The 15,071-nt window shown below is 33.7% G+C and overlaps 2 protein-coding genes across 3 annotated transcripts in view; both read right to left on the bottom strand.

Moving 5' to 3' along the window:
* Nucleotides 1–604, bottom strand: part of LOC145315530 (corticotropin-releasing factor receptor 2-like) — a 29,027-nt gene extending 28,423 nt beyond the window's left edge. The window contains exon 1 of the mRNA XM_080155512.1: nt 448–604. Coding sequence (XP_080011638.1) covers nt 448–604 — 157 coding nt within the window. The remainder of the gene's footprint in view (nt 1–447) is intronic.
* LOC145317680 (uncharacterized) lies at nt 170–14,868 on the bottom strand. 2 transcript variants are annotated; one of them, XM_080158844.1, is made up of 10 exons: nt 14,803–14,868; nt 13,185–13,254; nt 12,147–12,224; nt 10,437–10,518; nt 10,161–10,262; nt 8,628–8,692; nt 7,292–7,421; nt 6,747–6,818; nt 4,656–4,727; nt 170–779 (listed from the first exon to the last, which is right to left on the bottom strand). In XM_080158844.1, exons 3-10 carry the CDS (start codon nt 12,147–12,149, stop codon nt 667–669), a joined length of 639 nt encoding a protein of 212 aa, XP_080014970.1. In that variant the 5' UTR covers nt 12,150–12,224; nt 13,185–13,254; nt 14,803–14,868; the 3' UTR covers nt 170–666. The 2 variants fall into 2 exon arrangements, with proteins under 2 accessions (XP_080014970.1, XP_080014971.1); XM_080158845.1 differs by having other exon boundaries at nt 10,161–10,259.
* Nucleotides 14,869–15,071: the final 203 nt, after the last annotated feature.

The raw sequence follows: 15,071 nt of genomic DNA, 5'->3' as shown, positions 1-15,071 counted from the left end.
ATCATAGCCATTTTTAATCAGATCTAAGATCATTAACGAACTGATTAATGACCTATGGATATTGTCATCCTTGTTTGTTATTATTTACATCAATAATTATAACGTGTTTTCCATAAAAATATCTTATCTAAACAATTAATAAGAATATAGCAATTAATAAATTCAAGAATTTTCCATAACAATCCATTTTTAATATAAATATGAGAATTAATATATTTAATAATTACAATTTTTTCTTGATTATCGTAATATATGTATATTCTGACTAGAGTAACATCACAATTAAATAGGAGATATAAATTATTATTAACAAAATAAAACACAAAAATAACAAGCAAAGCATATGAAACAGCTGGCATCAACCAGATGTCCAGGTAGAGCTGGTATCAACCAGATGTCCAGGTAGAGCTGGTATCAACCAGATGTCCAGTTACAGCTGGTATCAACCAGATGTACAGGTACAGCTGGCATCAATCAGATGTCCAGGCACAGCTAGCATCCACCAGACGTACAGGTACAGTTGGCATCCACCAGATGTCCGGGTACAGCTGGCATTAACCAGATGTCCAGGTACAGCTGGTATCAGCCAGATGCCCAGGTACATCTGGCATCAACCAGATGTCTATGTACAGCTGGCATCAACCAGATGTCCAGGTACAGCTGGTATCAACCAGATGTCCAGGTACAGCTGGTATCAACCAGATGTCCAGGAACTGAGGTCACAGTAAAAGCAGATCTGGAATCAGCCAACTTCTGATCCGACTGGTACCATTTCTCACCTGAACAATAAATAAATAAATGGCCAGTTTAAAATGCTCACGAGCATTTTCCCTCCTCTTATTTTAAAATGAATTTAAATTTTTTTACATAAATTGGTAGAGAAAGTGATGGGGGGGGGGGATGTTCTTTGCTCTCTAGAAACTTTGAGAGACCATTTTTGTTTCAAAAATAGAATATCAACAAGTTTAAAATGGACTAACGGACTTTCTGGCAACGTTACTTGAATTAGGTAGCAACGCTTTTACGATTTTACCTAACTGTTATAGGCAATAATAATGTAAGATTTGAAATAGATAGGACGATTCTAAAATACCAAGACCTTTCCATAACAGATTATTCGAACAAGATTTACTCGAAACATGTCCTTTAACATTTTTATAGAACATACATTATTTTAAATTGAATATCTGAGTATATGAGTGCTTTATTTTTAAATAAATTCAAACTAACTTATTCTAACAATTTAAATGGAAATGTATTTTAGTAATTTTATATTGTAAGCTAGCTAAGTACTTGACAAGGAACTAAAGAGATAGGACAATGGCCGATAAATTGATGTACATCCCCAATGATGATACACAAAATTAACACTTCTGTAAATTATAATTATTAGTTAAAATGTTTAAACAATTAACTTAATGAAAAACCAATCAAAATTCATTAAAAGTCTCCAAAGTTGTTGATCCAACAAAAAAAATAATGACATTTTAATACTTTGGGACTAGTTTAATAAAGAACCCAATGTCCCCTTCCTTCCTGCGTACCGTGACCTTTTAATTTTGTCCATGACACTGTAATGTCAGGTCTAACATCCTAGGATAACTAAGGGGATCAATGTCTGATTATGAGTCGAGGCATTCTCCCTACGTATAGTCTTTTTAACGTCTTTAATATGACTCGGCATGGTCCTGATATGAACCCGACACAGTAGGCCAACATTTCATTATTTGGCTAATTTTGCGGTTATAAGCAGTGAGGGAGGGGACAATTGGCTGTTTATTACAATAGTCCCCATGGTTTTATGATAATGTTTTCTTATTCGTTGGCTTAACAAATTTGAGGACTGCAGTGAATTTTGATTGGTTGTTACATTAAGTTGTGTGTTCAAACGTTTCAACCATTAATTTAAATCTACAGAATGGATAATTTTGTGTATCATCATTTGGGATGTACATCAATTTATCAACCATTATCTTATCCCTTAAGATCAGAATAAATAACAAGCTTCGAAACGCCTACAAATTAACAAACCACTTCAAAAGTTTCATCATAAAATAGATTTGAGGTTCAAAAGAATTGGCTCTATATTTTTTTAAAGAGTGCTTCTATTTAAACTATTAAAATTCTAACAGGGCACAGTGTGGAAAATTACAAATTATAGGATTTCATGCGATTTATACAGTAAGCTATATAAGTTGGAAAGAATTTTAATGTAAATAATAGATTTGAAATCTGCATAAAATTTTAAGGATTTTTTTTATAAAATTCGTTTTTTGTATAATTATTTATCTAAAAGCGCAAATACAATTTAGGTTAATTAATTTTGACATCTGTGATTGGTGGGTTGAAAACAATCTGCGCTCTGATTGCAGAAGCTTAAGTTTCGTACATCATTCAACCAATTAGAGAGCTGGTAGTTTCCAATCCACCTATCCTCTTGGTCAAAATTAATTAACTTAAATTGTATTTGCGCTTTTAAATAAAGAAATATATAAAAAACGTTTTTTATAAAAAAAATCCTTAAAATTTTATGCAGATTTCAAATCTATTATATACATTAAAATTCTTTCCAACTTATATAGCTTATTTTACAGGGCTAGCTTGGTGTTTAATTTAATAAAATTTATGGTATTAATATGTAAAATTTCACTTGATTTTCAAAACTCAAATCCATATAAAAATTACTTTTATTGACTTATATATCAATATTCAATATAGTTATTTATTTAATTCAAACTAACTCTAATTTATCTTGTTTTTAATATTCTAGTTTTATATGGTTATGGCCCTGTACATCCGCTTTATTATTAGCGAAGCTACTCTATAATTCACAATGTCCGTCCGTCTTTCCGTCCGTAATTAATGAATTGGGGGAAACGTGATTTTCTCGGCTCCTATAAAAGGTAGAAAGCTGAAACTTTTTGACAACATTTTCATCATTTAGGAGCACAATTAACTATAAGACATCAATGGCGGTCGGACTGCTTTTAGCAGGTTTTAGGCTATTTTTATATTTTCCAAATTTTACCCATATCTTTGGTGTCTATGGTCCGATTTTCAAAATTTTTCAGTTAAAGATATCAAAATTAAATTTCCCGTCTTTTAAAGAAAACAACGATGACGGTCAGACTGCCTTTTTGCAGGTTTTTGGCTATTTTTATATTTTTTACATTTTTCTCCATATCTTTGGTATTTTTGGTCCCATTTTAAAACTTTTTGCATTAAATTTCCTGTCGTCTGAAGAAAACAACAATGGCAGTCAGACTGCCTTTTAACAGGTTTTTGGCTGTTTTTATATGTTTGACATAATTCCCCATATCTTTGGTATCTTTGGTCCAATTTTAAACTTTTTTGCATTAACAGTTTCAAAATATTTTTCCCATTGTTATGTGCATCTAGTATGTAATTTACTTTAACCGTCTTCATCATACAAAATAAAACAAGGTTTCGTGTCTATTTTCTCCAATAAATCTATTCTTGATTTAATAAATACACTTTAAATCTACTTGTACGTATTCCCATCCACAATTTTTGTGTTTCGCTACTTATGGATGTTGTCATCCTTGTTTTTATTTTATTTGTACAATTTTTAAGTGGGCATGTACAAGTATGAAGCACTTTTAAGATTTATTTGGAGCGTTTGTAGAAAATCATATGTAAATATTTTATTAGAATAACGTCATCAAAATTTATTTGTTAATTTCAGTTTATAAGAAGCGCAGCTACGCTATGTCTAGGTTAGGTCCAACCGTCAGATCATGAACCACCGTTTACCAAATTACTAGAACTTTCTTTAATCCTTATAATAAAGTAACAGGATGTGTGCCTTTTTGTCTTTATGTCTGTCTGTGTTTGTGTACCGAGCGATCTCGCTAACCACTGAACCGATACGGTTCTTCTTTACAGGGTAGCTTCTCATTTGTCCTGGGAAGGTTTACAATTATTTAATTTAATCTGTGTATTTGCCTATCATTGGTTATTTTTAGTGTATTTTTTATAGGCACTATAAAGACCTCCACGTTCTTGTTATATTTAACTAAATCTTTAAGGACTCTTAATAAAAACATTAAAAGTATAATAAAGTAAATAAAATTGTTTATACAATTATTTGTTTTTAATAATCGACAATTTAACGTTCCGATGGTGACAAAGGCGGATTCAGTGCAACTAAGGTTAAATTAAGGATCATGGAAAGAAAACGAAGGACACATTACAAACTTTCCCGATTTTGTATTACTTTTGAGGAACATGATTCCAGTTACGTCATATTTTTCTTTCCCGAAAAAGAAGGGGGGGGAGAAAATCTCTTCAAAAGAGATGGGGAAAACCCCCTTTTCTCCCATCTCTTTTTTCTTCCCCCCTTCCCTTTTTTTCTATCCCCCTTCCCTTTTTCGGGGAAAAAAAATATGACGTAACTGGAATCATGTTCCTCAAAAGTAATACAAAATCGGGAAAGTTTGTAATGTGTCAAAACGAAGTAGCGGGTTTTGTCGTATTTTCACAGTAGCTATTCTCCAATTTCTAAACCCTGCGGGGGACTCTAACCCTGCGGGTCATTTATTAACATTTACCTAACCTAACCCTACCTATCAAAAGCTACTGTGAAAATACGACGAAACCTGCTACTTCGTTTCCTTTCAAATATCAAAGCTTACCATCAAATTTAAGAATATTCTCCCAGCTGAAGAGAGTTGGCACTCCCTCGATCAGAACCATCTTGTGCCCATCTAAAATTAATCATATTTAGAGAAGCAGAGAAGTTAGGGGGTTAGGGGGTGTAGATCTTTGTCAAGAAGGGTGTAGAAGGATGAAGATGGTGTATCAATCCCCCAAACCCCCTAGCAAAATTATGGGACATTGATACCCCCCTCACACCCCTCCACATCCTTCTTGAAAAGATCTACGGCTCTTGATACCCCCCCCCCCCCCCCCCCGAATCCTCCTATAAAAACAGCCATGGAAGGTGTCAAGGTAAAAAAGTAAAAGACATTTCGGACACGACTATGCTGTCTGTATTAGACCCTTAGGCTCACAACCCCTTGGATTTTGATTTATGTGGGGTGTCAAAGTTTTCGACAACCCCCTGAGCACTCTACTAAAGAGAAGTGAAACTTTATGACTTAGAGTTGGGTGAGAGTGTAGGATTCTTAGGGATCTTAGGGGATAAGAACAACAAGAATTATGAAAAAAAAACATTACCCCTTAGAAAAGTTTAAAACTGAAAGTTTGTACAACAAAAGAGCCACAAAATTGAGGAGGCTAATTAATTATTTTGAGTTATAAAATATCCAATTTAACATACAAACGTTTCACCCATAAATAGATTGAAAAAAAATTACTGACAATTTTTTTTATCTTCAAAATTTTGCTCAAAAAATTCATAAAAGGAATATTTCTCTATAAAATCTAACCAGATTTAATGAAAAATGCATAGTAAGCAATTTATGTTCCAATTAATGCTGATCTTTTATTCAGCTAAAATCGTTTTTATCCAATATCATTTTTTAATTCCTGATAAAATGGAGAATTTTAAAAATCTGCAAAAATTTTATATTATAAAACTGCGCCTCAAATTTTGAACAAAAGGAGCATTTAGCATTAGAATAATACAGATTTATAATCATAAACGATTTTCCAGGGCTGCATCTAGGAGCTCTGTATTCGCAGGGAGTAAGGGAGGGGACAATGGATCGAATATTCAATTTTTTCGAGTCTCAGACTTTGGGTACTGGCTTAAAGGGAATGTACAAGAATTTAGCAGTTTCTGACTGACTTTGGGTACTTGCGCAACCAATGCCGCAACACGTGTGTTAGTTTTTGAATATCTAGCAGAAAAGTATCAATAAACTTAATTTGTTATGATGTGGCTGGTATTAACAATTTTTTCCCTCCAGAAAATATCATTTCATAGATAAAAACTTTATTGTGATATTTATTTAATAACCATTCTAAGAACCCAATTAAATTTTGGGTTATTGGGCGATGGGTTGAATGGGTTCCAGGGAGATTTTTATAGTTATTAATTACAGAATGATTATGTCAGTCTGATGTGCTTGTAATCTAATTTTCTAATGAATGATTTTTTCTTGGAACTCTTTTCTTATTTAAAAGTTTTCTGCCTCTCCCTTTACAATTTCCTTCATATTTTCCGGATTATTCTGGATTTCATAGTCTTTCAGCAATAACTCTTAAATTGAATTAATTGCCCATTGTCCCCTCCCTTACTCCCTGCTGTATTCGAATGAGTAAGGAGAGTAGGAAGATAGCTTTAACCCAAAACTAAATATGAAAATTAAATAGCCTAAAACCATCCATAGACCTATAAAAAGCTTCCATAAAATGGAGAACTCAATCGGTTCAGTAGTTAACGAAATCTTAATCTACAGACAAAAAACCTTACTACTTTATATAATAACAAGCGGCTTCGCCCCTAGCCTCTAGGGGCTTAGCTAAGTCAACCCTCCTATATAGAATTTGTTAAAAAAAGGCACTGCTACAGGCTACCTAGTGCTACAGCCTACCTAAAAAAAATGGGGTTGGAGATTTTTTGTTTTTTTGTGAAATGCGGGTGTCCCACTCCCCCCCAAAAAAGCCTAAAACCACCACAGGACCAGTAGGTATATTCCATGAAGAGTAGAATCCAATCGGTTCAGTGGTTAACGAGATCTTAAGGGACGGACGGACAGACGGACAGACATCATTCTACTTTGTATTATAGATATTAAGCATCTTTAAATTTAACTTGCCTGTTCTGAACAAAAGTTTTGACAATTCTGTCCATTTCTGAGTCTTGAACGAAAGAAATCTTGCTTTCTGGCCTAAAATAAGAAAAGCTACAAAAAAGTTTCAAATACAAATAAAACTTAAGGGCATTATATGATAGGAAATTTAAACATGAGAATTTTTTCTAAGAAATATTAGTAAACCATAGCCTTTTTAAGTTTCATTTATAAAATCAATTTTGAGGTTGTTCTTTAGTGTTCTTTAAATGAAAAGCTCAATTTATGAGAGAGGGTGAGAGGGTAGTGGTGAGATTTCAAATTATTCTAACCCCTCCCCTCTCTATCCTTTGAAAATTTGATTAAAAAAGGATAACATTGCAAAGGCTACGCCACAAGACAAATGGATGTAAGGACTTTCTTGTAAAGATTATAAAGTTGTTACTCTTTCTAAATCATACTATACTGTTATAGAAATCCTAATGCAAAGTTTGAAATCGATAGGACAACCATTAAGGACGGACGAACGGATGGTTTGGCCCTAATTATAGAAAAGCTTCGTTTTTACAAACCTGTGAGTGCTCCCCCAGTCACCAGAACTCCGGACTGTCCATTAATCTCTGTGACAAGACAGGCATGGCCATAGCTCGGCTCTGGGAGAGGCTTTCCAAGACTCTGCTTTCCAGTTGCCAGGTTTATCAACTAAAATTTAACATAAGGGATCATGTAAAATAAACGAAGTAGCGGGTTTCGTATTTGCACAGTAGCTTTTCTTCTATTTCTAGCGCTGCGAGGGGCTCTTACCCTAATGGGCAATTTCCCTAACCCTGCGGGGTAATCATTAACTAACATTAACCTAACCTAACCAAAATCAGCCTATCAAAAGCTACTGTGAAAATATGACGAAACTCGCTACTTTCTTTCGATGATCCAACATAAGCATATATATTTAGTCAGATTTGATTGTTAAGGGTATTGGGATCATACAAGGGAGTTGTAAGAATATAGAAATGTTTGACAGGATATCACTAATCGCAGGACCAACATGGCTTTCCTTTTCAGTGAAGCTTTTTATAGGTCCAAGAAAGGTTTAAAACTAATTTGAGTGAGGATACCTCCACTCTAAAAAAATATATTACGTCTAGAAAAAAATACCTCCCCTCCCCTTTCCGCAAGTGCCCCTAAAGGCCTCTGAGGGGGGGGGGGGATAAGTTGCTAGTAGATAGATAGATGATTTTTGATAATAGAAGTACAGTAACTTACAGAGTAACTTTGCTGCAAAATATGTAAACGTTTTTTTTCAGTATGGCTTCGAAACCGACTAACATCCGGTTGATAAGAACTGATTCTCATCCACAAAGAAAAATCATGTATCGTAGCTTATTATATCCAGTTTTCTACGAATATAAAAATGTACAACCATAATAATAAAACCAGTTTTGTTTGTCCATGTAATCGGCAACTCGGGCCTAACAAAACTGGTTTTTATCTTAAAATTAAACATTTGCGGAAAGCTGTTTATAATACTATGTGATAAACTAGCGGCTTCGCCCCTAGCCTCTAGGGGCTTTGCCCCAAGAGGTGATAAAAAAAAAATTAAGGTGAAAATCGTAAAGGACCATGGAAATCTCCTTCAAAAAAAGGACCAAGGAAATCTTCTACAAAAAAAATAAAGGACCAAGGAAATCTTCAGCAAAAAAAAAAAAAAAAAAAAATGGGGGGGAATTTTTTGTTTTTTTTGGGGGGGTTAAGAAAATAGCTTAAAACCACCACAGGACCAATAGGTAGATACCCTGAAGAGTAGAATCCGATCGGTTCAGTGGTTACCGAGATCTTAAGGGACGTACATACAGACGGTCAGACGGACAGACATCGTTCTACTTTGTATTATAGATAACTATTGAATACCTCTGTAGAATCCAGCGGACCTCTACCTCCCCAGCCACCCAGCACCATAACTGTAGTTTCATTCACTATAAACAAAAAATAATTGTTAATCAAATAGAAAATATTATAAAGTCATAACTGAAATTCTCTAAACTCTCTGCCTCCTTCCACTGCTGTATAAAAACTACTTTTAAAAAGGTTTGAAGTGTTTTTTTTTTGAAGAAAAAACCCTATACGGTGGCTCCTCATACAGTAGCGTGCACAGTGTTTTGCCAGCCCCCTTACGATTTTTTTATGTACCCTTCCCCACTAAACCAACACCGAGAGGGTAGTATTATAGACCACAACAGGGGTGTTATATATGAGAGTCAGGTGGGTGTTTTAACACATTATACATACTCAACTTTTTCATAAGTCCAAAAAGCTGTTTTTGATTGGTATTGACGAGCGAAGCGAGCAAATTTTTTTAAATTGTCATCCCTTTTGTGAGTTATAGGGGTGTGTAACAAGGAATGTAGACAATATATCTATAGAGATGTTACGCATATAAAATTAGGTTTAAGTAACATGGATCTAAAGGGATAAGACAATATCCGATAAATTGATGTATATCCCCAATGATGATACATCAAATTATTGCTTATGTTCAGTGGTTGAAACGTTTCGACACTCAACTTAATTAACCAACCAAAAAAATTGAATATAAGTTCCCATGGTTGGTGAGCCAACAAATAAGCAAACGTTGTTATAAAACTTTGAGGACTAGTGTAATAAAAAAGCTCAATGTCCCCTCTCTACCTTGAGTATTGCGTAGAAAATACAAAAAGAAGAAAATTATAAATTTGAAAATGTATCTCTCTATAAATATTTTATTAGTTATTTATCGCATCATATTATAGACATCTTTCCGCGGATATTGAAATATCAAACTATAAGTTTAAAACCAGTTTTGTTAGCCCCGAGGGCCCAAAGGCCCGGGCCAATGCAACTGGTATCAATTCATTATTTTTATTTTATTATTCGTGTAAAATTGTGTGTTATACGATGCTATATATGTTTTTTTCAGTATGGCTAAGAACCAGTTATAATCCAGTGGATATTAATCGGTTTCGAAGCCATAGCGTAAAAGACATTGTTAAATGTTTGTGTATTTAAAGTTTACAACTATAAATAAAAACATAAATGTCACATCATGAAATTGAAAGTAAATCAATTTTCTAGTTCTATTGATACCAGGAAAAACCGGATTTAAAGGAAGCCTGCAAAAAATACACCACTTTAACTGCTGAGAGACTGACACAAATAGAACCAATAGCCAAAATTTGAAGTCTCCAGTTTCAGTAAAGAAAAGTTATAAGCATTTTAAAATGACATTTTAGGTATATGAAAATTTTAAAATGTTTTCACACCTCTTGATAGAAATTTAGAAATTAAATTAGTCGCCTAGAAGCAAAATTAAAACCTTATTTTCAGCAAAAAGTTAGATTGCCTGTAACTGAATACATTTTTAAAATAAAGACAACAATTTTCATAGTCAAATTCATAAAAAATAACCTGGAACAGCGCAGAAGCTGTGACGTGGCTGTGACAGACGAAGATCTTTCCTCAGGATCCACTTCTCCGTCTCTGTATCATATATTTCCAGAGCTCCTGCTGGTGAAGCAGCTTATAGTGCGCTCTAATAAAAAATGACGTAATACAATTCAAATGACCAATGATAGGCCAGTATACATTTTACCATTGGTAAATTACAATGAATACTGGCCTATCATTGGTCATTTGTATTTTATGTCGTATTTTTTTTATTAGGAACTATAATCTGCTTCCCTGTTGGATCCGAGTCATCTGTAGTACCTCCGACAACCACCATAGTGCCTCCGATCTCCACACTTGCTGCTTGGGATCTTTCATACTAAAATTGATATAGAGTCAGGGATCTAAAGGGATAAGACAATGGCTGATAAATTGATGTTCATCCACAATGAGGATACACAAAATTACCTCTTCTCTAGATTTAAAATTAGTGGTTGAAACGTTTGAAAAAACTCAACTTAATTAACCAACCAATCAAAATTCATGTCTCAAAAGTTGCTGAGCCAGCGAATGAGAAAATGTTATCAAAATTTTTTTTGGGGACTAGTGTAATAACAGCCCATTGTCCCCTCTCTCTCTACGTAGATAGTTTTATAGATTCTCGCATACATTGATAATATGCACTTCCAGCTAGCTGGCTAATATAACGATAACCCCCATCCACCTCCTATACCACATTCCCTCCCATCCTACTGAAGGAACAAATTGACCAATAATGGAGGACCATTGTAGCAACCTAAATTGACGACTATTTATAAACTTGCCCTGTCATTCTAAGATACCATTTCATAATCATGTTTATTAAATATCATCTGTATAACATCAACACATGTCATTATCAAATTGTGTTATAGGCTTCTTTTTAAAAGCGAAGCTTTTCTATAATTAGGGTCGGTTTGTACGTCCGTCCGTGACAGATAGCTTTTTTTCGTTAATTTAGGCATGTTTGAATTGTCCTATCGATTTCAAACTTTGCATGGAGATTGTAGTACTTAGGTACGACTTAGAAAGCGTAGCAACTCTATAATCATTACCAGAATGTCCGTACGTCCATTTTAAACATGATGATTATTCTACTTTTTTAACAACTATTTTTTATGTGATCTAATTATCCGATTGATCTGATTTTTGGTATATTGTTTCCTGGGACAAAAAAGTTTAATTTTATAAGCGAAGCAACTCTATGATCAAGTCCAAAAATTGTAAGTGTTTCCATAAACATTATCCTGTATCAAGCAGTTTTTCAACAAATTTACTTACAATTTTGCTTCGACTCTACTACATTTATATTCTGCTTATTCAGTTCTGACACTATACAAGTATTAATGTCCGTTTGTCCTACAATTTTAGTGCTTCACTTTTATGGATGTTGTCATCCTTGTTTTTATAGTTTTGGCCAGGGAGGGACGGGACATTGGACTGTAAATTATTGTGTTAACCAAAGTATGTAAACATGTTATCTTATTTATTGGCACAAAATTTAGGGTACTCTTATTGAATTCTAATTGGTTAGTTCCAACAATTTAACCAATAATTTTAATTTACAGAAGGGTTACTTTTCTTTATCAAAATTGGGGATGTACAACAATTTATCGTTCATTGTCTTATCCCTTAAGATCCCTAAGATTTGACGGATTTTCTTTTTTTTTAAAGTGCAATCATTCTTATGCCAACAAATATGATTTATTTATACAGAAGTCTCGCCGCGAATAATTGATAAAAGGAGGGCTCGGCAGCCGCGCGTCAGCCAGGAAAGGAGTGCTCGGCAGTCGCGCGTCAGCCAGGAAAATCAACCATTTACAATTTCAAAAATCAGCTGAAACTCGGAACCTGACCAAAATATGGCAATTCCAATCTTTAACAAAATTGTCAAAGCATCTAAACATGTTTAAATTTGAGGCTTAGTCGCGGCTGAAGCGCGACTGCCGAGCCCTGAATAAAAGTTACCATAAGGCTGTCAGTTTGTCTCCATTTGTTAGCTGTCAAATCCAGGATTGAACACTCTGTGTGACGACAAAATATAACCTATCAAAAAGAAAAATTGGTAAAGTCCTTTCATTCGCTGGTAGACCATGTAATCACCCTACCAAGGACGTACAAAGGGGTGGGGTGTGGGTGGCGAACCCATCCCCTAAACATATTTGCAGGAGGGGTGGGGCTGGTGGTGCCGTAAGCATTCCAAAATTTTTGGAATCATATAAGATTTTTTACAAACCAGGTAACTTTATGACATCTCACACAAAAAATATGAATATCATCCCCTTAAAAAAAGAAGCTTTGGCTTCCTTGCAACCTACACAATTATTCTATCCTTTACATAACTTTTACATGAATTCTAAGTTGTGGAGGATGTGGAAGGTCTACTTTCGAAAAAAAGGGTACTCTCTCATTTTTGTAATTAAAGATCTTTTATAAGGAAAATTTATCTTTTCAGATTAATTGATTAAACAATGTCAAATTTGATACAAAAATCAATAAGTTAATCAAAATATAAATGATTTGGTATTTTCTTAATATCAAATTTGGCTTATAATTTATGATATACTTTGTTTGAAAAAATTCTTAATATTTTTAATCATTTGCGTAAATAAGGGATGTAAGAGGGTGAGAGGGACACTTAAAATGGCTTAAGCGTTTTCTTTAAGTTTGATAACTAAGAACATCTCTAAGAACGCACCGGCCCTTTTGTGCTATTTTTTTGCCGCAGAATAAAAAATCTTTCTCTAAATAGTATTTTATAAATAATTACTAAACAAGGATGACAACATCCATAAGTAGCGAAGCATAAAAATCATGGATAGGAATACAGACAACGGATTTAGAGCGTATTTGTTAAAATCCAGAATATTGAAGAAAAAACCCTTCTATCTCTTTTAGGAGTCGAGACAATTACGTTTCCTTAAAAATGTTTCGGACATACGGACAGACTGACAGACAGATTCTTCGAATTATAGAGTTGCATCGCTAATAAAAATTTTTATTTACCCCTAGATCTGAATATTCTGCGAGTCCAGAAACATCCCCCAGAAATCTTGACTGTTGGCTAGGTACATCACTAACACAGTTGTTTTTGTAGAATTTGGAAAATTAGAATTTGTACAAGGATGACAACATCCATAAAAGCGAAGCTTTAAAATCAAAAGGAAGAACAAACAATAACTCTGGTAGAGTGTCAGAACTTAATAAGCCGATCATTAATTTGTAAGTTTAACAAAATAGTACAAAATTTTGTTGCCAAATTTTTTAAATACAGGATGCAGTAAAAGTACATACTTTCATTTTTAGGATTTAATTATAGAGATGCCTCGCTTACAATACTTGTATTATAATACTAGGACAATATGATACAATGTTAAAAGCGAAGAATCTCAATGACCAATTCCTAAAAATTTAAGTATGTCCTTTAACAGTAAAAGTTTTGCAACAATTTTACAAACAATTTTGTTAATACTTATAAATTTATATTCTGATAATTATTTTCTGGCAATCTGTAAGTGTCAACTTTCGTTTGTCCTACTATTTGATTTAAGAGCTTCCCTTTTATGGAAGTTGTCATCTTTGTTTAAAAGAAATACACGTGTTATTGTATAAAGTAAGATAATTGTTATACTATGCAGAATTTGGCTATAGTCCCTTTCGTGGCAACGTCCCTTAAGGGGCGATTCATTGCCCCGCAGGGGCTAGAAATAGGAGAAAAGCTACTGTGAAAATACGAAGAAACGCTCCTTAAGGGACGTTGTTATGAAAGGGACCATACCCCAGAAGTTTATATAGAAAACTTTTTGCCTTTCATAGTTTTTTTTCCTGTGTAGTAAACTTTTGTCTACTTTTCTAAACAAGACTGAAAACTTATAATATACAGAAACAAAGGACCAGAATTCTGACAAACAATTCTAAGTGAAAACATCCACACAACCCACTTCCTTCTTTCCTCCCTTATTCCCACTTCACAGCACAAGATTTTGCGCGAACATTGCGCCACAAAAAAAACATCAAAATTTTCAGCAATTTCTAAATAATTAATTTGCTGCATTATTTCTCCTGATAACATAGAAAGGTTGTGAAGGTTTTTTGTCTGTGCCGAAGGATTTGGTTAACCGCTGGACCGATTTGGTTCTCCATTACAATGTAGCTTCTCATATGTCTAATCCTTATGATAAAATAAAAGGATCTCTGTCTGTGTGTCTGCCTGACCACTGAACAGATACGGTTCTCCATTAAAGTGTTGCTTCTTATAGGTTCTGGGTAGATTTATATATACTAATAAAGATGAATAAAGTAATTTTAGGACAATAAAATGTAAAAGTGTTGATACAAAATTTAACATATCCAAATTCTACAATTAAGTTAAACAACTTTATAAGATATCCTTAATTGGGCATAAATTTGTTGCAAAATTGCTTAAATACAGGATGCAGTAAAGGGACATACTTTAATTTTTAGGATTTGATTATAAAGATACCTCGCTTATAATTTTGTATTTTGTTGTTCTAGGAATCATTATTCCAAAAATCAGATGAATAGAAAAATTATACCATGCAAAAAGTTGTTGTAAAAAATTAAAAATTAGCAAAAATCCAAATTCTACAATTAAGTTAAAAACCTTAATACACCAGAACAGATACCAGCATGAGATATAGCTTCCGTACTTTGTAGCTCCTAATTAACTCATTTTTGCTTATTTTATTCATAATGAATGAAAGTAATATTGTAGCAGACAGTCTTCTTTGAAAAAAAAGCTGTGCGCCACCAGGGAGTAAGGGAGGGGACAATGGGCAATTAATTCAATTTAAGAGTTTTTGAAGAAAGGCCATGAAAACCAGAATCATCCCGAAAATATGGTGGAAATTGTAAAGTGATTGTTGATTAAAT

The sequence above is a fragment of the Acartia tonsa genome, chromosome 4 (assembly GCF_053477335.1).
Source record: "Acartia tonsa isolate MP-2025a chromosome 4, ASM5347733v1, whole genome shotgun sequence".
NCBI lineage: Eukaryota > Metazoa > Arthropoda > Copepoda > Calanoida > Acartiidae > Acartia > Acartia tonsa.
Note: the sequence above shows the minus strand (reverse complement) of the source record. Positions and strands in the feature narration are given on the sequence as shown.